Source organism: Felis catus, chromosome B3 (genome assembly GCF_018350175.1).
Source record: "Felis catus isolate Fca126 chromosome B3, F.catus_Fca126_mat1.0, whole genome shotgun sequence".
Classification (NCBI taxonomy): Eukaryota; Metazoa; Chordata; class Mammalia; order Carnivora; family Felidae; genus Felis; species Felis catus.
The window spans coordinates 73767333-73792341 of NC_058373.1; the positions used below are offsets into that span (position 1 = coordinate 73767333).

The 25009-nt window shown below is 45.4% G+C and overlaps 2 protein-coding genes across 11 annotated transcripts; one reads left to right on the forward strand and one right to left on the reverse strand.

Annotated features, from left to right (window-relative positions):
- Positions 1–180: 180 nt before the first annotated feature.
- On the reverse strand, positions 181–24903 carry PPP1R3E (protein phosphatase 1 regulatory subunit 3E). 9 transcript variants are annotated; one of them, XM_045059688.1, is made up of 5 exons: positions 8616–10904; positions 7828–8368; positions 6094–6233; positions 2954–3102; positions 181–213 (listed from the first exon to the last, which is right to left on the reverse strand). In XM_045059688.1, the coding sequence occupies exons 1-2, from the start codon at positions 9030–9032 to the stop codon at positions 7946–7948; spliced, it is 840 nt and encodes a 279-aa protein (XP_044915623.1). In that variant the 5' UTR covers positions 9033–10904; the 3' UTR covers positions 181–213; positions 2954–3102; positions 6094–6233; positions 7828–7945. The 9 variants fall into 9 exon arrangements, 8 of the variants coding, with proteins under 8 accessions (XP_044915623.1, XP_023111356.1, XP_044915624.1 ...); XM_023255588.2 differs by lacking the exon at positions 2954–3102; XM_045059689.1 differs by lacking the exons at positions 181–213; positions 2954–3102 and adding an exon at positions 3717–5285 and having other exon boundaries at positions 6094–6171.
- On the forward strand, positions 13131–19525 carry BCL2L2 (BCL2 like 2). Of its 2 annotated transcripts, none has more exons than XM_003987479.5 (4): positions 13131–13733; positions 14031–14118; positions 14579–15018; positions 15581–19525. In XM_003987479.5, the coding sequence occupies exons 3-4, from the start codon at positions 14587–14589 to the stop codon at positions 15728–15730; spliced, it is 582 nt and encodes a 193-aa protein (XP_003987528.1). In that variant the 5' UTR covers positions 13131–13733; positions 14031–14118; positions 14579–14586; the 3' UTR covers positions 15731–19525. The 2 variants fall into 2 exon arrangements, with proteins under 2 accessions (XP_003987528.1, XP_044915625.1); XM_045059690.1 differs by having other exon boundaries at positions 13713–13754.
- Positions 24904–25009: the final 106 nt, after the last annotated feature.

Consider the following 25009-nt stretch of genomic DNA (forward strand, 5'->3'; position numbering starts at 1 on the left):
CGCTGGTCTTTGAAACTGTCTTCTTGCCTATTTAGGTCACTTAATAGCTTATATAGCCACAGTAATTTATAAAAAAATTTCAGACTTTGCCCTGTATTCCGCAGATAGACCTCACCCCTCTCTATATACTCCCCCAAAACACCACTACTCATTATTACTCCAATTTAAGGTCTAGAGCTCTTTCAAGGTTGTCAGACATCAAAAATTTATTTCCTAGAAAAGAAAGAAAGAAAGAAAGAAAGAAAGAAAGAAAGAAAGAAAGAAAGAAAGAAAGAAAGAAAAAGAATTTATTTCCTCTTCAGCATTGAGCCCTATTTTATGTTACTATCCCTGTATTTACCCCTGCCTGCCCCCAGCCCCATTACATTTAATAAAACTAAACTTCTAAGAGCCAGCCCTACATCCTTCAAACTGGTATCCGGCAAAAACATCATAGGAGTAAAAAAAGCAAAGATATATATACTCAGCTTTAGAGTTAGAAACTTCTGATCCCTCAGGGTTTAAGCCAGGGCTGGTGGTATATACAAAGTTTGTCCTAAATCATGACTACTACAATGCCCCAATGGTTTGTAAGTGATGAAAGGAAAAGTGAAACATTGTAGGCAGCAGCAGCCCTCAGTTTTCAGTGGAGAGGTTGTTCTTTCATAATCTAAAAAAATAACAAGACTGGGTTGTCTGGTTGACATGCTTATCTGGCTGGAAAGTCAGGCAGGCAATGTCTGTGGGAACCCCTAGAGGATTCAATTAGGCATTCTGAGCATCACTGATCATGGGCTTGGAAATATGAAAGGTGGGCAAATGTGCCACCTTTCAATTCTCAGAAACACGCTCCTGAGACAGAAGTAGGGAGCAGAATTGAAGACAGGTTTAGGAGAAGGAAAATCCAAGGACAGAAGAAACTCCTCTGCCCTAGTTTTGGAGTACAGGCTGAAGCCTCCCTCTTTGATGTGAATTTCACCCTAAAGCTTTAGAAGATGGAGTGTCCTGTGGTGGGGATTGGAAGAGAGGAAGAGATCCAGGCTGACAATATCAGAGAAAGGAGGGCCTCACCTTTAGGAAGACACTAACCCTCCCAGCTCTTCCTGGGACTAGTGCAGAAGAGTGGGGACTCATGTTATCCTCAATGTAGAGATGTTAATCCCCCATCTTTGGTGAAAATTCTGTTTCTGTTTGCATGGTTCAGATACTAGCAGGACTGACATGAGCCACATTTACCCTATAGGTAAAGAAACTGAACTTTTAGGACCATCCCTTGCACAGACCTCTTCTAAAGCACTGGAGGTGCACTAGAGCCCCAGCAATGTGATAATGTGGTCATGGCTTTTTGTAAAATATTTTGAAAAAAATATTTAAACTGCAATTGGTTAAGACTGAGGTCCCTTTTCTTTCTGACTTCCCCTCCATTACACTTCTTCTTTTGTCAGGTGGCAGTGGAAATGCCATGGATATTTGGGGATTGGCTAGGGAAGTTAATTTGAGGATACATTTAGTTTGGGGTTAGTAGTTTATTAGTAAGTAGTTTAATATTAAGCATAGTGTTATAGGCTGAATGGTGTTGTTCCCCCCCTCCCCCATTCATAAAGTCCTAATTCCTAGTACTTTAGAATGTAAGTGTATTTGGAAATAAGGTCTATAAAGAGGTAATTAAGTTAAAATGAAGTCTTCAGGGTGAGTCCTAACCCAATATGACTGGTGTCTTTACAATAGGAAATTTGGACACAGACATGAACATAGGAAAGACCATGAGAAGCTAGGGAGAAGATGTCTGTCTATAAGCCAAGGAGGGGAACCTCAGAATCAAGTCAACTCTGCCAATGCCTTGATCTCAGACTTCTATCCTCTACACTGTGGGAGAATTTCTGTTGTTTAAGCTACCCAGTCTATTGTATTTTGTATGGCAACTCCAGCAGACTAATACATATAACTTCTAGGTATAATCCTAATGTCAACAATTCAGAGTATATGGCATTAATCATTACAAATTTGAAGTGCTCTGAAATTTTACACCACAAATATCAAAGAAATTTGAGTGTTTTCTTCAAGTTTGACAAAAATCCTAAATTATGACATTACCACTTATAAAGTGCGAAGGTGAACATTTTCTAAATCACTAAGAATTTTTAAAAAGTGATCATGTAGAAGACTGAATTACCTTTCTATACTCCTTATAGAAAACATTATATATATAAGCATCATATGAAAAAATATTAAAGAGTATGCAGCCAAAAACAAAATTGTAAAAAAATATGTTAAGTAGACACTTAAAAAATTGTGTTACTTTTCTTGATTTTATATTTGTCAGCTCTTTAAAAATTATAATTTAGGGGCACCTGGGTGGCTCAGTCGGTTAAGCGTCCGACTTCAGCTCAGGTCATGATCTCACAGTTTGTGAGTCTGAGCCCTGCGTCAGGCTCTGGAGCCTGCTTCAGATTCCGTGTCTCCCTTTCTCTCTGCCCCTCCCCTGCTCACACTCTGTCTCTGTCTCTGTCTCTCTCTCTCTCTCTCTCAAAAAATAAACAGTAAAAAAATTAAAAAAAAATAAAAATTATAATTTATATTTTCTCATTCTAAAGCACTTTCATTGTTGGGCCTAATGCATTTATTTTTCTTTTCAAAAGGCTCTGAAAGTTGTATGTTTCAAGCACCCAAAAACTTCGATCTACCTCTGGGACTACCCAAATGGATATGATGAGTTTCTGCCTCATTTAGGGGAACCATCCTCCACTGTTCTGTGCCTTGTCTCCTGAGAAATACAAAAGCTGAGTGCTAACCAATCAGAACTGCAAGTCTTGAGGAACTGGGATATCAAAAGCTGCAGTGAAGGAGTTTGTGAAAGGATTTCAGAAAGACCTACCACTAAACTAAGATGTGAGACGTCTGGAAAGACATTAGGGCCACAGAGGGACCTTAGGCAATAAGCCATGGAGAAAACTCCTGCAACGCCCCCACTTACCTCTCCTTGGGTGTCTGCTCCTCATGCTGACTCTACCCTTTAGCCTATCTGGTTTCACAATAGAAGTATGGGTGCTCTGCAGTGACATCACAACTTGGCCATTATGATGTAATGCAGAGGCCTCTGATTCTTCTCAGGCTAGGGCTTCCCTGTTAGAAATTTCTCGTTACTTTGTGGGTAATTGAATTTTCTCATCGTTCAGGTGATATGGAAATCAATTTTATGTTAGAACTTAATTTTTTCAAGGATACCTCACTTTAATCTATTGTTCCATTCTGGATTAGACAGAGGTCCTTGCTTTCCCTCTCCATCATATTTCTCATCTTTTGCCTTAGGGTTGCCCTTGATAGAGAAAAGGGCTTTCCTCTTCCCTCCAGTGCTTAAGGAGAAATGTAACTTAGATTGCCTCCTTAAGGAAGAATAGCCACCCCACCCCACCCAAGGGGAAACTTAGGGCTTCTACCCAAGCAGTACCCTTTAACTGCACCAGGAATTGGCACTGGGTGCCAGGGAACTAAAGCTGGAGCCTTGTAACTTTCCCACCACTACCCAAAATGGTGGCAGGATTATACCGGGGTGTCTTATACCAGGGCTGTCCAACTCCTCCATATCTTCTGCCCATCCAACTTTTGCATAGCAATAGGACACCGGCAAGTAGAGAAATGAGATGACCAAGAAATGGGGGTTGGGAGAGAGGAATCTTGCCTCTGGGTTTCTTGCCACCCTCCACCCCAAACAAACAATTTCTCAATATTATATGATATACTTTCATATTTTGACTTTATTTCACATATGAGGTCTTTTATCCAGAAGGAAGGGTAGTTGCATGTGGAAGCTGAAGTGAGGCACAGAACTAGTGGGTTTGGGGCCCAGTGAACATGGCTACACTGTGAACGGTATGAGGATGCTCTGGGAGGGCCTGATGAGAACAGTGGTTTGGGGGAATTCACAAAGCAAACTTTAATTTCCTCTCCAGGTTAGTCAATGGGTGGATTATACCATGTTTTTAGCAACTTCACTGTTCCTCAGCAATATCACCCCAAAGAAGTGCCAAGGCTGGGAAAACAAAGAAAACTACGAGTGCCTTTTGTTTCTTTTCATGCCTGGATGGGGAAGGGAATGGAAACTAGCAGGAGAAAATGAAACATTTCTGATATTATCCCTTGCCATGAAAAATCACAGATCTGACTATGTAGAGGCCTGTTTTATAGCCCAGGAATGGCATGTGTGCAGAAGGGTTGAGGGTAAGACCCATCTTGAGCTGCACTAACAAATTCTCTGACCCTGCTGAAGTCACTTCTCATCTCTGGACCTGTGTCCTCATCTGTAGTGGAGCATGGACCCAGTAATCTCTAAAGACAAGTTTTTCCTGGTCTCTGATTCTATGACCTTTGGATTGCAAGGATCCAGAGAAGCTCCAGAGAAACACAGGTGTTAGAAGCAAGAAAATGTGGGAGTTAGATTGGAGAGTTCAGAAGTTATGGCTTATTGTGACAATAAATGATGCGCTACATTCATAAAGAGAAACAAAAGAACAAGGAAGGCTATCAGACAGCTAAGTGTAGGAAGATATCTAAGATCTGGATAGGAGAAACAGGCAAAGTGGTCCAGCTGTGTTGCTTCAAGGACCCAAGCCCCTGACCAGCCTAATGTTTTTTCTTATATAACACTTCCTCATCTATGGCTGACATGTTATACACCAAATTGCTCCTGTTCATATAGTCATCAGCCTTTAGGGGAAAGTCCCTATCCCAATGCCTAACACATACCTTCCTAAAGATTCCACCAAACTCCTAGTGTTTCCCATATCAGATTAGACTGTCAGTTTACTCCCAGGCCCTGGGGCAGCTCTATATGGGAAAACTAGAAGATTCATGTGTTGGCTCCATAAAGCTGAGAATGGGGGGTGGGTGAGCCATGGTACTGCTTACTGAGAAAGCTCAGGGAAAAATGGATTATTCTTCATTCCATCTCCAACCAGTTTACATTTATCTACTCAGTAATACCAGGGCTTGCAGAGAGGGTCCAAGCACAGACCATTCAGCAATTGTCCTAGTCAGGGATACTTTCTAGTGGAAACTTTAGGGATTGGTCAGTTCAAAACTATTCGGGGGAGTGGAAAGGGGCATGACACACCAACACGTGTAGAGAGTTGGTTAGGGCCAGGAGAGAATCCCAATGTATGGAAAAGCTGGAGTTCAGGTGGGCTCCCAAGTTCTCTAGCAGGCAGGCAGGATGGTCCCTTGCTGATTCTGCAGAGCTGGGACACTGGTACAGGAGACAGCGGCAAGCTCCTGGATGGAACTTGGGACCCCTCAGTGCTTTGCCTTCTCTATGCCAGTTCAGGAGATTGGGAGGATAGGAAGGCAGAGCAGTTAGAAACTGTGGTCTTTTCCTAATAAGAGACTATATATGGCAAAGTTGTCAGTTTTGTTTTTAAAGGAAGAACTATAATCAAATGGTTATGCACAGAACCTCTGGAGACATCTTGAGTTCACAATCCCAGCTATGCCATTTACTAGCTATGTGATCTTGAACAAATTACTGAGCTTTTGTGAGCTGTTTCCTAAGCTCTAAAATAGGGATATTACTCAACTGATAGGGTTGTTTTGAGGGTTGTATTGCATGCAAGACACCAGATTTTAGCAGATAAGTAAATGTGAGCTATTATGATTGTTAATACAACATAATAATAATGCATACACATTAGGCAAGAGATTATTATACACTGAGCCTCAACCCAGTCTCCCTCTCCATCAACCTCCCTTGGGCTCTTCATTGATGACTAAAAAGCGCATTGCTTTGTGGCTTCTAGCAGTTTCTTTCTTCACTCTGCTGGTACTTTGACCTGAAGGTGTTCCACAAGATGCATGAAATTCTTTGTTTTCTTCATTAGATAAGGATGATGTTTAAGCCAGCATTTCTTTGAGAAGTGACTTGGAGTTCCTCTCTTTCGGCCATCTTCCTTCAAAGGACTAAGGCTTTGGACAGGAGGGGCAGGGTAACTAGCCCCCATACTGTGTTCTAAATGCATGTATGGGCTTTTGTGCATGCACTCTCTTAGTAATAAGGAGGAGGGGGATTCAGAAATTTTTGAGAAATTAGTTAACAGATAAAAAAGGGTGCAGGGAGCTGGTTACCTGGGAGCAGTTGTTCATGTGCATCAGGAACTGCTTCTTTTCCCTCTTCTCCTTTCTAGAAGACTGTCAAGAAGGAGCCTGAGGGAGGAAGATGGATCAACCATGGTCTTGGAGAAAAGGAAGTGGGTTCTCCACCCCTTCTGGAGGGAGAAGGAACAGCAGAGATCAACAAGAATGAAGAGGGACACAAATGGAAAAGAGAAAACGAAGGTAAATGCCCTATATGCTAAAAGAGTGAAAGTGATGAGAGAGAGAAACAAACAAACAAACAAACAAACAAAAAGGCAAAGAGCTTAGGAATAGGGTAACAGGAAAGGAAAAACTACCAGTAGAGGTTAACCAGGAGGGGAGACCTAAGGCATGACTGTGAATGGGTAGAAGAGTCCTGCTTTCCCATTTTACTTGCTCAGGGTATAGAACACACTGCCATCTTCTGGTGCCACTTAATTATTCAGTAGCTTTGTTTTTTTATTTGAAATGTTCTCCATTTCTTATATCCATAATTCTTTATCCTCAAGAGAGCCTCAACATTGTTTCATCTCTGGGGCTCCCAAACATCATTTTCCCCAACAGAGATGCACCTACTCAAAGCTGTCTCAGAGCACCTAGACTGGGAGTCTGTGGGGGCAAGAGCAAAAGGCAAGGGGCAGAGGATGAGCTGCAGTTTGAAAAAGGTGTTGGAATACCATAAGGCTGCAAGCTGGTTATGGGATGCTTATTGGCCTCTGGAGTATCTGTGTCAAAACTGGAGGACCCATCCTTGGCCTCAATCCAATGCTGGGATGCTTTGTGTTCTGACCTGTGGTACTCCAACTGTAGGTTGGAGAATGTGGCTTCTCATCCACACTCTGCCACTCAGTAGATCATAAAATGTCAGAGCAAGAATCGGCTGTATGAGATCACTTAATCAAAATCTAATTTCCCAAGTTGGAGACTGGGGCCCAGAGAGGTGAAGTAACATTGCCCAAAGTAATACAGCTAGTCAGTGACTCTTTCCTTCTGAGGCAGAATTAGAGTGATTCTTGTGACTCACTGTTGCTTGACAAATGCATTCCATAAAGTGCTTAGGGGTCATTAAAAGGCACCCCAGAAAGGTAAGGCTGGCATTTTTCTGGAAGCCCCTGAGTGTACCAACTCCTCAGGCACGACATTATTTGGCTACAGGGACAGGCCTGGAGTTGGTTTTGCCTTCATTTTAATCCCCAGGACTGCCTGGGGGCGGCGGGGGTCTGCCACCACTCCCCAGCCAGTCAGGGAAGAATGAAGCCCGGGATCTTCGGGAATAACAGGGGACTTATCCTGGGACTTAAGCAAGGCAATTATGGCTGAGTTAAAGCTTAGGATGGGCAGGGCTAGGGACCTGAGGTGGCAAAGGCGGGTAAGAGAGGGAATGAGCTGGCACTCCAAATGACTTCAGTAGGGTGGGCTCATATTTCAAACATAATACCTCCTCAATCCCAAAGAGATAACCTTAACCTTCAACTTCCTAGGCCTGACGAACCCACTTACTTTCTCCCAGTGCCAGCTCACGGAATAGGACATCATCATCAACCCCCATCTTGGCTTTTTTTTTCCTAATCCCCCCAGAGCCTTTTCTGGTTTTCTTTCCTATATGCGTTGGGTTACTACTATCACTCACATCCAACTAATGTTTTCCACCACCTCCCGACCTTCCTCGATTCCGCCCACTCCCACACCCCTTTGAATTCTCCCGTCCTCCTCGCCCTCCCCCACTTGACTCTCTTGGACAGCTCCCAGCCAATTTCGGTTTCTTTCGTTCTTCCCAGCCAAATCTTCGGGCTCCCCCGGCCCCTGGGTGCCTTTGCTTTTTGCGCCGTCGGCCGCAGGAGTCTCAGATAAAATGGATCCAGCCCTGGGGCTCCGGGGCTCCGCCACTCCCGGGGTGCTCGGGCCCCCGTAGAGCATAGTCACGGCCGCCGTTGTTGTCCCAGAACTCGTGGCCGGTCACGCGGTAGCGCAAGGCGAAAAGCAGGGCGCCCCCAATGGGTGGCGCCGGAAGGCGGAAGGCGAAGCGATCCGCGCGCGGCGGGGGCGGGGCCGGACCGGCGTAGGAGGCGGGGGCCTCGCGTTGGCTCCGCCAGCCGTCGGCGCTCCAGCGCACACTCACGCGCTTCTCGTAGGCAAGGTCCAGCACACGCGCGCTCCCGGCCACGCCCAGCGGGCCCGCCTCTGCGCGTTCCAGGCAGATGCGCTGCGCCTGCAAGCGGGCGGCGAAGCCGGGCTCGCTGGCCGGCTCTAGGGCGGCGCGCGCCTCCTGAGGGGGTGGGGAGGAGAGGAGAGATAGGGGGCGGGGTCAGGATGAGGCACTGGACCAATCCGAAGCGGACCCCGGCGTCCAGCAGTCGGAGTGGAGCCCAGCTGGGAGAGTGGCACCAAAAGGGATGAGCGAGAACAAGCCGAGGGTTGGGGATGGAGATGGGTGTTCCTTGATAAATCGACCGCCTGCTGCGGCCGGGTGGGGGAGGTGCCGGGGAAGAGGCGTGCCGATGCCGCCCGCCTACCTGGAGGCCGCGGGCGCGAGGCTGGCACGGCGCGAAGTGGCGGAGGGCGTCTCTCTGCAGCTGAACTTGCACGTGGCGGGGCACCCGGGGCAACTCTCCGGGGCGGAAGCGGCGCACCGCGGCCAGCTCCAGCCCAAGCGCGTCGGCGAAACGCACTCTCTTGCGGGTGTCGGGGCTGCGGCTGCGAGGCACCCGAACTCCGCCGCCTCCGGCTGGCGCAGAGAGGGCCCGGCGACCCCGACTCGGAGCGTGAGCTCGGGACCGGGCCCCGAGGCGCGTCCCGCCCTCGCCTGGCTCCACCTCTGGCTCCTCCTCGAGGCTGGGCCGCTGGCTGCGGTAGTAGGCACGCTCTGTCAGCGCAGCTATGAAGCTCAGGTTGCGCGGGATGTCGGTGCGGGGGGGCCGCTCTCGAGACATGGCACCCCCCGCCCTGGCGGAGCCCGCCCGCAGCGCCGCGGCGCTGCCCTGCCTTCTCTCGCCCGACCGCCCGGCGTCCTCGCTGGAGCTGCCCCTCGCGGTTGCGTACTCTCCTTGCTGTCACCTCCAGGATCCCCCACCTCCTGTAGCTCTGCCTCCCTTCCGTGACTACCTTTCCTCCCGCTCTGGCCGTCAGCTCCCAGGATTTTAGACCATCATCTCTTGCCTCCTGCGAACTGTCTGCTCTGAGCGTGCGCTCAGCGGCGCTCACCCTCTGGTCCCGCGGCCCTCTCGGTCCCGGCCCCCGCCCACAGTCCTCTGACAGGTGGCTCCCCATCTGTCTTCGCTGCTTTGCCAGGGGGCGGGGATCTACCCTTTCGGTCCTGAGTGAGACCACTCAGGTTTTTTGTTTTTAAACGGCCTCAACCTCTCCGGCACAGGAAGAGTTAATGCTGGGAGACCAGAGTAACCTTTCCTTTTCCTGCAGAGGATGGTTCAAAATACCCAGTGTGTGACTTTCTCTTCAGGGCTCACCGTTTTCTTTTCTAAATCCTAGGCTCCAGGTTTGGGAGCGAGGGTGACAGTGGGTGCACAGAAGGGAGGGTCATGAAAACTAGGTAGTATCTCAAATAGTAGCTGAGATGTGACCCTCAAAAGGGTGGGGTGTTAATTGGAAAAGAGTTCTGAACTGAGTTGTGGGAAAACGCTCTGGTGTCACCTCTGATGATATTTTGCTGTGTGACCTTGAGCAAGGCATAACTTCTCTGGACCTCAGTTTTCTCATCTGTGAAAAAGTAGATTAGAGTTCTGATCTCTAACCCCACTGCAAGGCCTTTGAGGGCAGAGGGTGTGTCTGATTCCTGGTCAGTTACAGCACATACTAGGCTCTCAAATTATTGAATGAATGGACACACAACTCTTTTGGAGCTACAACTGTGGGGTTCTAGTTTCAGTGCGAGCTTCCAACAGGGGCACAGAGCTGGCTTTTTTTCTCCTTCGTTTTGTTCTACATTAGTGAAAAAAGATGTGAAGTATCTTGTATAGTTTTTTTTCCCTAAATTCCCTGATTTTTTTTTTTTAGGTTTATTTAGTTATTTTGAGAGAGAGAGAGAGAGAGAGTGCAAGCAGGGGAGGGGCAGAGAGAAAATCCCAAATATTCATCGAATCCCCTAAATTCCCTACTGATTTTGTATAACACAATGTACTAGGTACAGTTTCAAGAGTTTTACAAATATTAACCCATATAAACAGCCATCAAAATAGCAGGGAGTATTATTATGCCTACTTGACAGATGAGAAAATTGAGGGAGAGAGGAGATAGGACTCTTGTCCTGGGTCATGTACATAATAATTGAGGAGCTGGGATTAGAACATCAGCAGTCCAGCTCTAGAGCCCACTCTCGTACCCACTTGGTTCTATAAGATTAAAACATTTAGTAGTAGTAGTTAACATCTTCAGAGTATTGTAATGAGGAATCTTAGAGTAGAAATGGAATTTCTTTTTTTTTTAATGTTTATTTTTGAGAGAGAGAGACATCAAGTGGGGAAGGGCAGAGAGAGAGAGAGAGAGAGAGAGAGAGAGAGAGAGAGAGAGAGAGACAGTATCTGAAGCAGGCTCCAGAAACCTTGAGATCCTGACCTGAGCCAAAGCTGGATGCTTAACTGAGTGAGCCACCCAGGTGCCCTAGAAATGGAATTTCTAAATTTAAAGCAGCAGGATAGTTTAACTGTAAAATCCCAAGTGACTGAGTTGGAAATAAACAGTGAGACACATACTATCTTATACAATTCATTCCTGTTTGCATTTTAACTCCACTATTAACCTTAGCAAAGCCAGGAGGGCTATTGAATTTTATTTTCCTATTTTATACATATATATATATATATATATACACACACACATACACATATATATGTATATATATATGTGTATATATACATATATATGTATACACTTTTCCTATTTTAGACATTATACTAATTTGTGTTAGTCAATCATTTTAATTATATATATATTTTTTTATTTGTTTAAATAGAGATCTAGAGAGCACATGGGGGAGAGGCAGAGGGAGAGGGAGACAGAATACCAAGCAGGCTCTGCTGCTGTGAGCGCAGAGCCTGATGTGGGGTCAAACTCATGAGATCATGACCTGAACCAAAATCCAGAGTTGGCCACTTAACTGACTGAGCCACCTATACTCCCCTACAGTCAAACATTTTGTAAAACTTTCTTCCACATAACTATGTAAGGAGCAATAAATTAAATTAAATGTTGTAAAATAAAAACTGTCTTCCTTGCTCTTGTAAAATGTATCACTGAAGGAACAGATAAGGTTCAAAGTGGGCCTATATGGCCTGAGGTTTTCTATTAAAACACTTTTGCTTTGTCTATAGTTTGAATTGCCATTCCCTGGCTACATAATATTGGTCTGGGAAGATTCTTGAGATACACAGCTTTGGACCAGGTATAATTTGTGTTGGTCCAGCTGCTATGTTCTGGCTGCTCAGACCGACACTGAACCTCTATTCCAAATCAATCTTTGTTTCTTTCTTTTTTCTTGTTTTCCTCTTTACAGTTCAGTCTTTGTTTCTTAAATAGCCACTATGGTTATCTTCAAGCATCAGTGTTGGCCTACTCAATAACTGGCCAGAGGCATTGAATGATTTGTTCAATAAACATTTACTGAGGGCTTATTAGGCCAGAAGGACATAAAAGTGAATAAAATTCTGTTCCTGCTCTCACAGAGCTTATAAATAAATGGGCAGGCATATAGAAATATATTTGGATCCTGAGACTTAAAAATGTTTTTATTTCAAGTAAGTGTCTTAGAAGAAATTAGTATTGCACAGGAAGGACTGGACTAGGTTATTCTCTAAAGAAGAAGGCAGCCTTGCTGGTGGCAGCTGGAATGATCAGCCTAAGAGCAAAGAAGAAAGGACGGTTGAAAGGATACAGTCATAAAGGTGTGGAATCTGCTGTACATTCAGAATGGAAGGGATAACTGAGTTTAGCCTTGTAAATGGTGTTAAAACAACATTGATTACCTGAAGCAGAAGAGATGACGTTATAGCAATATAGGTAAGGTTAAGACAAACTTGAAAGTGAGACAAAATTGAGGGGCACCTAAGTGGCTCAATTGATTAAGTGTCTGACTTTAGCTCAGGTCATAATCTCGTGGTTTGTGGGTTCGAACCTTGTGTCCAACTCTATGCTGACAGCTGGATCCTGGAGCCTGCTTGGGATTCTGTGTTTCCCTTTGTCTCTGCCCCTCTCCTGCTCGTGCTCTCTCTCTCTCTCTCTCACACACACACACAAATAAATAAACATTAAAGTCAGACAAAATTGAGTACAATTTCTAAGTATATGGCTTTGGGTAAATTAACCTCTCCAAGCCTCACTTTCTTCACCCACAGAATGGGGATAAAACAGCATAGGGATTGGCGTGAGGATAAAATATCATGCACAAAAAGAAAGTACCTAATTAGCTATTAGCTATATTAGCACCTAATAAGTCCTCAAAATGTATTAGTTGTTACGATCATTGTTACAGATATGACCTTTCTTCTCCAGTGACTGTAGGGGCAGGTAGGAATATCAAGACTTGAACTGGAGGTAGAAGCAAAGGGAACCAGCAGGAAAGGAGAACTGGGTTGCCTCTTTCTAGCCTCTGGCTAGAGATCCCTCTAAATGGAGCCTAAGGAAATGCCAGCTGCAAGAGCCAGCAGGGCCCAGGGGCCCAGTCAGAATGCTCAAGGGCCCTCCTGAGGATCACCTGTGGTCAGACTGCTTCATATCCTGTGAACTGTTTTGTATAAATATATTGCCATGTATAAATAATAGGTCTATCTATCTATCTATCTATCTATCTATCTATCTTAAAGGGTAAACAGCAACCTTGACATTGGTAACCTCCAGGAAGGGAGGTGGATTTGTGCAAAGGGTAGAAGGAGGAAGATTGAGGACTCGTATTTTTTTCCCCTTATACCTTTATATTGTTTGAACTTGTCATAATGAGAATAAGTTCACGTGTTGAGTAAAAAGAAGTAAAAAGAAAACCAATCTGATTACAAAAAAAAGAAAAGAAAAGAAAAGGAAAAAAGGTGAAGAAAAGTTACCTGCAGAAACTACTTGCGATCCAAGTCTTGATGCCTGGTTAAAGCCCCAGCCTCTGAAGCGACTACTGGGTTAAAGTTCCTGGAGAAAAGAGGAAGTGAAGTGTCCGGTGTCTATGTCATGTCTGCCAGTACCACAGGGCGAGGCACCTGGCAGGCAGCTCCCACTGGAATGAACTGCTCCTCTAATTCAGGCATCCACTCTAAGGCTGGAAAAATTCAACAAGTGCGTGGAACATCAGAGACCTGGAAATGCTGAATTTGCTCCGAGGTTTCCTGAGGCCTAGCCGGCTTCTCTGGGCAGTCTTCAGGCTCAGGAGTCCAACCTGGCCCTCTGTCTCCTCTCCACCCTGCTCCTCTTGGCCTCCAACAGCCCTCTCTCTTCCGGAGTTGTGGCCTTCCCAAGCTTGCTTCCCAGCTCCGCCCCTCTCTCTGGACGCATCTCTGGGCCCCATCATCACCCGGCGCCGGGCCCTCCCTCCCACCCCCCTTTCTCCTCCCTCCTTCCTTCCCTCCCTTCCTCCGTCTCTCCCTCCCTCCCAGCTCCTGCACCAGGAAACGGCCCGGATCCTGGCAGCGGCCTGACCCGTGAGATCCCTAACCTGGCAGGCAGGAGGGGTTGGAGACTTGCTGAGGGTGGGGGTAAAGGAGGAGCTGGGCTGTTGGACTGCACTGGGGGGAGCCGGGAGTAGATACGGTGTCGGCAGGAAGCCCTTGGCCCTGGGTTTCCTGGGAGGACAGTCATTAAACATGGATTCGGCCACACAGCTGGTAGAACGTTGGGGGCAGGGGCCGGTCCCGGGAGCTGCACCCCCAGTCTTCTCTGTCCAGACTGTGATCCATGGCCTTCCCCGCCTAGCTCTGCTCTCCCCCTCCCCTTCCCAGGGCTCCACGCTGGCCAGGAGGATGAAAGGCCCCAGCTGGGGGCTTCTTGCCACCAGCGCTGGGTCCTAAAAGCTGCCATCCAGGCTGGGTGAGTGTCCCCTTCCTTCTCTGTCCCTGGCAGCCCTTTGCTTTTCTCCCACCTTTTCCTTCAGCTCCTGTCTCCTCCCCCATCTTGTGCCTCTGCCAGCATCTTCACATCTTCCCTCTGGGGAGGTACTAAGACCCTAAGCTAAAATGGTGTGTATTGTGGAAAGGGGGTTTGTAGGGGGGGTTATAGAGTTGGTGTTTTTTTATTATGGAAAGAATCTAAAGTATTTTAAAAATAAAATTTACTTGTTTTACATTTAATTTAACACATTACAAATTAATGGTCAGCCCCTCATGCTCTGGCCTCTCACCTTGACTTAATTCCCACATTCTTGCCCCTCCCTGCTCAGTGGTCTCTGAGCATTTCCTGCCACCTCTCACTGGGTTGGCCAAGCCTGAAGTGCCCCTTCTGGCTCTCTGACCATATATTCATGCCAGTCTTTCATCCTTGACTCTTACAGCTGCCCGGATGGCGACCCCAGCCTCAGCCCCAGACACACGGGCTCTAGTGGCAGACTTTGTAGGCTATAAGCTGAGGCAGAAGGGTTATGTTTGTGGAGCAGGCCCTGGGGAGGGCCCAGCAGCTGACCCACTGCACCAAGCCATGCGTGCAGCTGGAGATGAGTTTGAGACCCGCTTCCGGCGCACCTTCTCTGATTTGGCAGCCCAGTTGCATGTGACCCCTGGGTCAGCCCAGCAACGCTTCACCCAGGTCTCTGATGAACTCTTCCAAGGGGGCCCCAACTGGGGCCGCCTTGTGGCCTTCTTTGTCTTTGGAGCCGCACTGTGTGCTGAGAGTGTCAACAAGGAGATGGAGCCACTTGTGGGACAAGTGCAAGAGTGGATGGTGGCCTACCTGGAGACACGGCTGGCCGACTGGATTCACAGCAGTGGGGGCTGGGTAAGAAGCTTCTCAATTGCTGCTCTGCACACCCCTCTGCAAAGATGGTCTCCAGAGGGAAGACAGGGGTTCTGGCTGGAGGCGGGGGTCTGAGTCTCCCTATTTGGGTGGAATCAGATGCTCTCACCATGGGTGTCACGCACTCCAGGGCTGCCATGCAGTCATCACTGGATGGGCTCATGGTCCAAAGCAGAGGACAGAATACACAGTGCCTGCAGGGAAATGGCATCCAGCCATCAGGAGCTTTTTACACCAGAGTATGTGGCATGGGCGGGGGGGTGTCAGAGGGTCAGGAAAGCCTTGGCAAAGGATGCCAGTTCCGAGCAAAATGTTTGGCCAGGGAAAGGCTGGGATTCACTTGAGGCAGAAAGGGCGAATGAGCCAGGCGCTCATGGGGGATGATCGGGGCTTGCAGCCAGTAGAGCTTTGGCTGGAGAGGAGCTGGGTATGGGGTAGTGCTTGTAGTGGATGGAACTGGAACTCTTCCTCTCCTCTTTCCTCCACTCTTTCCTCTCCTGATATCCCTTTCTCCTTTCTCTCCTACTTCCCTTCTCTCCCACAGGCGGAGTTCACAGCTCTATACGGGGACGGGGCCCTGGAGGAGGCGCGGCGTCTGCGGGAGGGGAACTGGGCCTCAGTGAGGACAGTGCTGACAGGGGCCGTGGCACTGGGGGCCCTGGTAACTGTAGGGGCCTTTTTTGCTAGCAAGTGAGAAAGTCCAGGGCCAGGTGGGGCTAGGTGTAGTTGGGGGACAAGAGAGCAGGAACAGAACAAGAGAAATGCCCTTGGAAGAAGTGGGTGAATGGATGGGCATGGAATGGGGATGGGAAGGGGCAGGGTACTGTGGGAAGGAGCTGTGTGTGCCAGGCAGGCAGTCGGAAGGATGAGCTGGAGACATTAGGGGATGTGTTTGGAAAGCGAGCAGGCCAGGAGATGGAGGCATTCCAGGGTTGGGAGGAGGTGGGAGAGATCATGCCTATAGGTATAGGCACACAAAACTATAACTAGAGCTTACTTTGTAGCCCTAAAGAAGGAGGATTTGCATAAGGGGTTGTGTCTCCATTGGATGAGTGAGATTTGGGGAAAAACACCGAAGGCACATCCCTTTGGAATGGAAGCTTGGAGTTCTCAGGTGATAGGGAGAGGTGGCTGTGATGTTGGGCTGCTTGGACATGTGTATGCATGTGCACGCGTGCTTGTGTGCATGCTAGGCTGCTTGTCTAACATGGTGGCGGCCGTATTCACAGAGAAAACATTCCCTGTTGAAGTGGCAAGAACAAGGGGCAGCTCTCTGCCCCTCCTCCCAACTCCCTTCTCCCCCTCTCCTTGTCCTGATGCCTCAAGGCTATGGGAAAAACACTGTATCCAGAAGAGGGCTTTGGGCACTTTTCCACAGAAAGTCATTTGCAGGGCTTTGGAGATAAGTTCTGTAGCTGGCCCTGTTGCTTCACCGTCCCTATTCCTTGTGCATCATGCACTTGCTGCTGCCTCCTGGGCTCTGACAGAAAACAGGGCCATGGAGCCTGCAGTGGGGGTGGGTGGGGAGCTGGACCTACCTGCCGCCCTCCTCTCCCACTGGGGCACACTGGTGCCTAAAGTGTTCCCTGTCTCTGGGACTTTCTGCACCCAAACTCAAACTCTAAATTGGGACTCTAATTTTCCTTGTGAGTGTGTGGAGGTAAATGCTGATCTAGAGTACAGTCTGGGTCTTGCACTGTGTCTCAGTGAGACTGTTGATGCCTTGAGAGGAACATTCCAGCTCTGAACCCCATAGGTGTGAGGGTGACCTATACTCCGTGACTGGCCTATTCCGTGTAGTGGGCTTTGGTGCTGCTTTATCAAGGGCCAGATATATGGGTTCTAGAGTACCTACCATGACCTAGAAGCATTTATATTTTCTTTGAAGCCACGCTGTTTGCATGGGTGTTACTTGTCTGTACCTCTGAGTCTGAGGACGTTAACTTTAGAGCTCACAGTCCTCTAGAACAGATTCCACTTATAGCTTTTTCTTTTGAGAAAGAAATGATTTCACTCCAGATGCATGCCCTGAGCCAGACCTCACTGCTGCACTTCCCAAGGTGCTAAAATTGCTGCTCTCCAATGCTGACTTCAGACACAGTGCTCTAGAACCCTGCCCTTGATCCTGAGCACTGATCAGCTTAGCTAGACCATGGTTGACTCTTCTTGGGATTTTCATTTGGTCCCAAAATGTGGCAACATAGTTGTACTCACAAGAATGTGGGACCAAAATTGGCCTCAGGTGTTTAGCCCAGACTTTTGCTTTTGAGAGAGGGCTGCACTTTTTAATGGTATTTATAGGGGAGGTGGAAGACTGCATGTGCCACTTGGTCCATCATGAGTATGCTGATACCAGAAACTCAGAGCTGGTCTGTGGCAGGCAGTTGGGGTGGGGTGGGGGGTCTCTGACTTGCTCAGGACAAACTAGACCAGTGGTTTTCAGGCTGCTTGGCAGAGCCCTGAGGTTTCCTAGGGGTTGCCTCAGGAGGCCTTGGGGAGGTGAAGGGAGGGGGTGCTGAGCAGGCTGGGCTACTTGTCCTTAAACAGAATAGCTCCCCTTGTAGCTGTCTTACATATCGGGGTTCAGGGTAAGATTTTATTTGCATTAAGGGGTTTGCTGCTGAAAAAAAAATGTTGGAAAACCACTGACTAGACCATCAGCTCCAAATTGGAGCCTGTGCTCCCCCAGGTTTGGGGCAGACTCCACCCTCCCCTCTACCACAAGACCACCTATCCCTGTTAACTCTCCTGGGGACCTTTAGCAAACAGGAGCAGCAGGGACTGTGGTCAGGTAACTGAAATGCCCTGCTCTGAGGCCTTCACACCTTGGTAGAAGGAGAAGTTGTTTTCTGAAAGGGTAAAGGGCTTGGATTCCCAGAAGCATAGCTTGAATGGGACCGTAGTGGGCAGTTTTGATCTGTCCTGTCCTTGAGGGGCAATGGAAACCCCAGAGACTCTTCTGTCAGGGAAAACTAGAGACTCTTCTAGAGCCATATAGTTCCTTGGGATTAGCTCTTGGCCAGGAAGGCTGAGTATGGCTCCCAATTTTTAAATCTATTTCATTTTTTAAAAAATAAGGGAAATAAATCTAATTGCCATTTTTCAGAGATTAAATAGGTAGAGAGGGTGTTTCTTGCTCTCCAGAGCCCAAAGGGACATATAGGGATTTTGCTTAGGCCAAGGAAGGAGCAGAAGTAGGGCAACTAGGTCCTGCGATTATTAATCCTACTCCCCACTTATTCTAGGGTATATACTATTTTACTTTTTTAAATCATAAAATGGCGAGAGAACAGATTTGGTTAGTTTAGAAGAAAAGAAAAAGCTCTATAAATATAAATATATATTCCTGTATTTTTATTTAATAATTTATAAATATCAAGTTCATTTGACTTTTATTTTTGTGTAATATGTAATGGTCGTATTAAAAAAAAAATAAAGCCCAGAAGTTTAATGAGAAGGACTGAGCAGGGTTTGTGACTTCTACACTCTATAGCCTGGTGTCAGGACATTTCTTGATCTAATCATCTCTTCGTGACCTTGTTAATGGCAAGAATTAGAGTAACAAGGACTTGGGAAAGTGTTGAGACCATAAAGAAAAGAAAATCAGAGTTGTTCCCCATCTCCTAACCCCTGCCAAATGCCCAAAGCCAAGAGCTCCATCTATGTCAACCCAAATCTTTTTTTAATTTTATTTATTTAAAAACAGGTTTTTTTAAGTTTATTTATTTTTGCGAGAGAAAGACAGAGTGCTAGTGGGGGAGGAGCAGAGAGAGGGGAAGAGAGAGAGACACAGAATCTGAAGCAGGTTCCAAGTTCTAACTGACTGAGCCACCCAGGTACCCCTATGCCAACCCAAATCTTAAGAGGGTGTGTATATACAGTACTTTGGGATGGCTATAAACCAGAAACAAACCAAAACAAGGAAAACTTACCCCAAATCTTTGTGTGATGGTGACCAAGTCCTCACTTGTGGTTCGGCCTCTAATGACAATGAGCATTTCTCCCCAGTACTCACTTCACTTCTGATATTCATTAACATAACATTTCATGTTATGAAGTGATAAATGCTATAAAGAAAAATAATTCATTAGCATGGAATTAGGAAAGTGTAACTGTAAATTTCAATGTTAAATAGAATAGTCAAGGAAAACCCTCATTTCTAAGGTGACTTTTGAGGAAAGTCATGAAAAATGAAATTGGAAAAATATTTTTATTGATATGGAAAGATGTTTCTATCTTGGTAAAAAAGAAAATAGAAAACAATATATACAGTATGATCCCATTTTGCTAAAATAAATATGTAAATATGTGTGTGTGTACATGCCTCTGTATGTATTTATGTACTGAAAATTTCAGGAAGGATATATGCCAAAATATCATTAGTGATTATCTGTGGGTGTTGGATTTTACTGGTGTTTTATTTTGTTCTTTTTACTGTCAGTATTTTCTGATTTTTTTTTAATAAAGAACACATATTTCTGGTACAGCATATTAAAATAAGTTTAAGTTTTTAAAAAGTTAACGAAGCAGAATAGAAAATAAGCAGCCCAAAGGAGGTTCTTTCTCATTTAAGTGCACACCTCACTTCCCTGCAAGGACAGACCTAAGGAATTAAGGTAGGCGAGGCTAGACTTTGCGTTAGAAAATAATTGAGAGTTGGCTCCACGATAGAGGTAAGTCTATGATCAAGGTTTCAAGGTTCTGTATCAGCACTGTCCAACAGAAATATAACACAAGCCATATATGTAGTTTTACATTTTCTAGTAGTCTCAGTAAAACAAAAAGGAACAAGGGCGCCTGGGTGGCTCACTCAGTTGAGCGGCCGACTTCGGCTCAGGTCACGATCTCGCGGTCCGTGAGTTCGAGCCCCGCGTCGGGCTCTGTGCTGACAGCTCAGAGCCTGGAGCCTGTTTTGGACTCTGTGTCTCCCTCTCTCTGACCCTCCCCCGTTCATGCTCTGTCTCTCCCTGTCTCAAAAATAAATAAACGTTAAAAAAAATTAAAACAAAAAACCCAAAAAGGAACAGTTATAAAACTAATTTTCACAATGTTTTACTTAGCCCAGTGTAAAAATTATTATAGTTTCAACCTATAATTAATATTAAGTAATTATTAATTTATTTTACAGTCTTTTGTTCATACAGAGTCTTGCAATTCCGTGTATATTTGATACTTTCAGTACATCTCCAGTCAGACTACTCATGTTCCAAGTGCTCAAACCATTTGTGACTAATAGGTACCATATTAAATAACGTAGTTCTAGGTTATAGAGAATTATTGCAGCATGCAAAAAAAGCAAGAGTTAAAAGCAGGAATGAAACTACCAAAAAGCCAAGTATTTATGTTGTTTAGTGAGAAAACTTTTCCCTTTTGTACAGAACTGGAGTTGCCCTCATCCCCTTTTAGTGATTTAATTCTTTTTTTTTTTTTTAAGTTTATTTGAGAGAGAGAGAGAGAAAGAGAACGCACACATAGTGCATGGGAGGGGCAGAGAGAGGCGGAGACAGAGAATCCTAAGCAGGCTCCGCACTGTCACCATGGTGCCCGATGCGGGTTTTACACTCACAAACCATGAGATCCTCTGACCTGAGCTGAAAACAAGAGACAGACACTTAACCGACTGAGCTACCCAGGCACCCCTAATTCTCCTTTTTTTCCACTATCCATTCGCTTCTATTAGCACATTTTTCCTTCTTCTGGCACACAGCATCAATGAGTTTCCATTTTCCCAAAATTCCATGGCCCTCTATTGAGAGGTTACTAATGAAGGAAAATTATACTCATAATGGGTAGATTTCACATCATTGCATAATAATTTTTTACAAATTCATTCTTAGAAACTTATCTCTTTGATGTTCTCTATGCATCAACAACAGGTAAGATATTAAAATTATTATGGAAGATCATTAATTCAGTTACCATTTATTGAATACAGAGTGATGGGCAATGAGAATACAAATATAATTACGATGATGTCCCTGCCTTTTACAGTTTACAGTCTAATAGGGAAGTATCTTACTTTACAAGTCACCATTCAAATATCTTTTTAAATGTGTTTGTAAAAGTAATCATGCTTATTAATTTGGGAGTTGGAAGGTTTTTTAATTTTAAACAAAAATAATATATGATATTGTGGAAAAAAATAATAGAACATAGAAAATTATGAGTCAGTTATAATCCTACTACTCAGAAATTACTACTATTAATATTTTGGCGTATTCCTTTCCCATCTTCTGTCTGTGCTTATATTTTATGATCATACTGTATATACAATTTTCTATACTACAATTCTGCTTACCATTATATTGTAGTTTTTCCTTGTTACTAAAAATGTTTCGAAGGCATAATGACCATATAAAATTACATCTATGTGTATATAATAATTTTCCTGAGTATGTCACTTGGACATTCAAGTTGCTTACATTTTTTTCACTCTGATGAATGTCTTTATTCTCAAATGTTTATCCAGTTTTTTATTTCTTTAGAGCAGATCATAAGAAATACAATTACTGGTTTAAGAATCTCAACATTTTGAAAGCTTTTAGTACATATTACCAAAGGAAACATCGAACTGATTCTTGCTCCCTTTTTTCCCCTGAAGTCCAAGTTATTTATTTTTTCAGTCCAAATTATTTTTTTATTTTAATTTTCTTAAATGTTTATTTATTTTTGAGAGAGAGAGAGAGAGAGAGAGAGAGAGAGAGAGAGAATGAGCGGGGAGAGGCAGAGAGAGTGAGAGACACAGAATCCAAAGCAGGGTCCAGGCTCTGAACTGACAGCACAGAGCCCAACACGGGGCTCAAACTCACAAACTGCAAGATAATGACCTGAGCCGAAGTTGGAAGCTTAACGGACTGAGCCACCCAGGTGCCCCAGTCCAAATTATTTTTTTAAAAAATAAGACATCATAATGATACTTTAATCATACTTTATATACAATTTTATATTTACTTCTTTGGCCTAACATAATTACTTTTGCATGTTATTACACACTATGTGTAAACCTTTTAATAGGTGCATAATAATCTTTGGATATAATAACAACTTGCCTAAACATTTGTCTCTTGTGGGAATTTAGTCTTTTTCCGAATTTCAACATCATACATAATGTAATTTTTGTGTATTAAAGCAGACCTTGTAACAATTTTGATCTAAGTTTCGAAAGTTGGCTCTGAATTCCCTGCTCATTTTTTCCTTTTTTTAAAAAATTAAAAAAAATTTTTTTTTACATTTATTTATTTTTGAGAAACAGTGAGACAAAGCGTGAGCGGGGGAGGGGCAGAGAGAGGAGACACAGAATTCGAAGCAGGCTCCAGGCTCTGAGCAAGCGGTCAGCACAGAGCCTCATGTGGAGCTTGAACCCACAAACTGTGAGATCATGACCTGAGCAGAAGTCGGACGCTCAACTGACTGGGCCACTCAGGCACCTCCAAAGTTTTTTAAAAATGTTTATTTATTTTTGAGAGAGAGAGAAAGAGAGAGAGATAAGCAGGGGAAGGGCAGAGAGAGGGAGACACAGAATCTGAAGCAGGCTCCAGGCTCTGAGCAAGCGGTCAGCACAGAGCCTCATGTGGAGCTTGAACCCACAAACTGTGAGATCATGACCTGAGCAGAAGTCGGACGCTCAACTGACTGGGCCACTCAGGCACCTCCAAAGTTTTTTAAAAATGTTTATTTATTTTTGAGAGAGAGAGAAAGAGAGAGAGATAAGCAGGGGAAGGGCAGAGAGAGGGAGACACAGAATCTGAAGCAGGCTCCAGGCTCTGAGCTATCAGCACAGAGCCTGACACAGGGCTCTAACTCCTGAATGGGGAGGTCATGACCTGAGCTGGTCAGATGTCCCACCACTTTTTACCACCTACTCACTGCTAATTAGTTCCATGACTTGGGTGTTACTTCACTCTTTCTTCATGCCTAAAACAAGTTATAGTTTTGGAAATATTTGCTTCATAGAGTTGTTGTTAAGGATTCAATGAGATATAATAAGGAATCTAGGATTGTACCTATTACAAAATCAAGTGCTCAATAAAATTAGGATTTGAAACATTATTTAAAAAATCACATTTGCCTTGATTTGCCTGATTAGCTTCAATCAGGCACCAATAAAACATCAACATCTTGATTAGGTTAAGATTAGTAGAAAACCTTTTTCTTCCAGCGACTTCACAATCTTTTAGGGTTTGTCTTCGGTGCTCACGTTAGTTCTCCCAGACCACTGGAGCTGCGATGGCTGCTGAAGTAATTTTCAGTGAAATTTTAAGAACTATGACTCTGCTCAGAATTCCCCTGTTCCTGAGGTAAGGATTTTTGAGAAGTGAGGGTGAGGGGAAGAATGGGGTATATTGAAAAGCTTTTGACTTTTTGGTTTGCTAACAGAGATCTCCTCTTGTCCAAATCCCTGCCCCAGCCATACACATCCTATTGGGGTTGTCTGATTTAACTAATTTGAATGGCCTCATTTGAATCTGGCTGTCAAACCGTAGCTTGGTCTGGCCACAAATAACCCTTTTGCAAACTTAACACCGTCATTCCTTACTTTTTAAAAAATGCGTAGTAACACTGCTACAATAGGGCAACCCTGCTTTCCAGGACTAGGTCTCATTGGTTATCTCAGAGTACAAACGTGTGTTGGGAACCTGCGAGGAGGAATTCCTCTGCGGACTGAAGGAAGGTTTGGGGGCTGGGAAAGCATTGAAAAATGAGGGTGGCACCCAGATCCCCAATAAATGCAAACATTTATTGGACATCTATTAGGTACAAAGCATACTGCCCCACAGTGGGGTTGCAAATATAAGTAGGATCCAGCCACTCATTCCCAAACTCACAATGCAGGACAAAATGAGCGCACAGTGGGAGTAGGCCTGCTTGTCATGGGAAAGGAGAGGGTAGTGAAAGGTTCTTCAGTAGAGGTGATGCTGGGGCTTGCAGTGTACATGGGTACACTGTGTGTAGAGGTACAGACCTGTGTGCAGGTACACCCCCCTGGAACGAGAAGGGTGGAAATAACATTTGCGAAGTAGGCTGGTCCTGAGATCTCTTAAGGCCACGGTAAAGTTTTATTTTTACCGGGCCAGCAAAAGGGAGCCGGCTCTAAGTAGCGGCGAAGCTTGGAAAGATGACACTGGAAGCTGAGAGACCTATTAGGGAGCTGTAGCAAACAGTCCAAGAAAAAGGCTAAAACTGGGGTATGAACAGGGGTTTGTAAAGTATGCCTGTGCAAGGAAGACAGATCAGACAGGGCTAGTAGCTCTGGAGTGAGGATTCCTCCCAGCTTTTTGGTTTGGGAAAACTGGTTGGTGGATGTTGGTACCAATAACCTGGATGGGAAAAGTAAGCTCGCTGGAGAGCGCCATTCAGAACCTCCATTTCCAGCAATATCCCATCTACTGATTCTTTCCTGGTCAGCAAACCAGATTCCAGAAACCGCCTCAATGTTTCCGGCCTCTGCCTTCCAACAGCTCTCTAGTTGGCAACCAGTAGTGTCAAAATGGCGGCCTCCCTAAGGACTAGTCATGTGACCTCGGGTTTCCCTTGATAGAAGCCTGGCCGTCCGTTGCGGGGCAAGGTTCACCTGTCACGAAACGGGTGTTAGCCCTTCAAATCCCGCGAGCCAATCGGCATCTGAGACGGCCGGTGCGGCAAGGCGATCGGAAGACTGGTTCTTTCCCCTCACCCAGCCAGCAGCCAATCCCCGAACGTCATATACTTCGCGGATCCGCCTGGAGGCGGGGCGGGAAGCAGGAATGTCGTCACAGCTCTGGCGGTATTGTTACCTAAGGACTTGAGAGGAGGTGGGACATATGTTGATTGACAGACCAATTCCCCTACCGGGATTTGAGAATTTGGTGCAATATCCCGCCTTAAGGGTGGGATCTTATTTGATTGTCAAGTAATATTCCCCAATGGAGTCCTAGCTGGTGGTGACGGGCAGGCCGCTAGACTAATGAATCCTCGGCGTGCCCGGCGCAGTTCT

Coding starts and splice junctions, on each gene's coding strand:
- PPP1R3E (XM_023255588.2), bottom strand. CDS start 9,032: ATGTCTCGAGAGCGGCCCCCCCGCACCGACATCCCGCGCAACCTGAGC. Junction 8,369..8,615: donor CTCGCGCCCGCGGCCTCCAG/GTAGGCGGGCGG, acceptor CCACCCCCTCAG/GAGGCGCGCGCCGCCCTAGA.
- BCL2L2 (XM_003987479.5), top strand. CDS start 14,587: ATGGCGACCCCAGCCTCAGCCCCAGACACACGGGCTCTAGTGGCAGAC. Junction 15,019..15,580: donor TTCACAGCAGTGGGGGCTGG/GTAAGAAGCTTC, acceptor TCTCTCCCACAG/GCGGAGTTCACAGCTCTATA.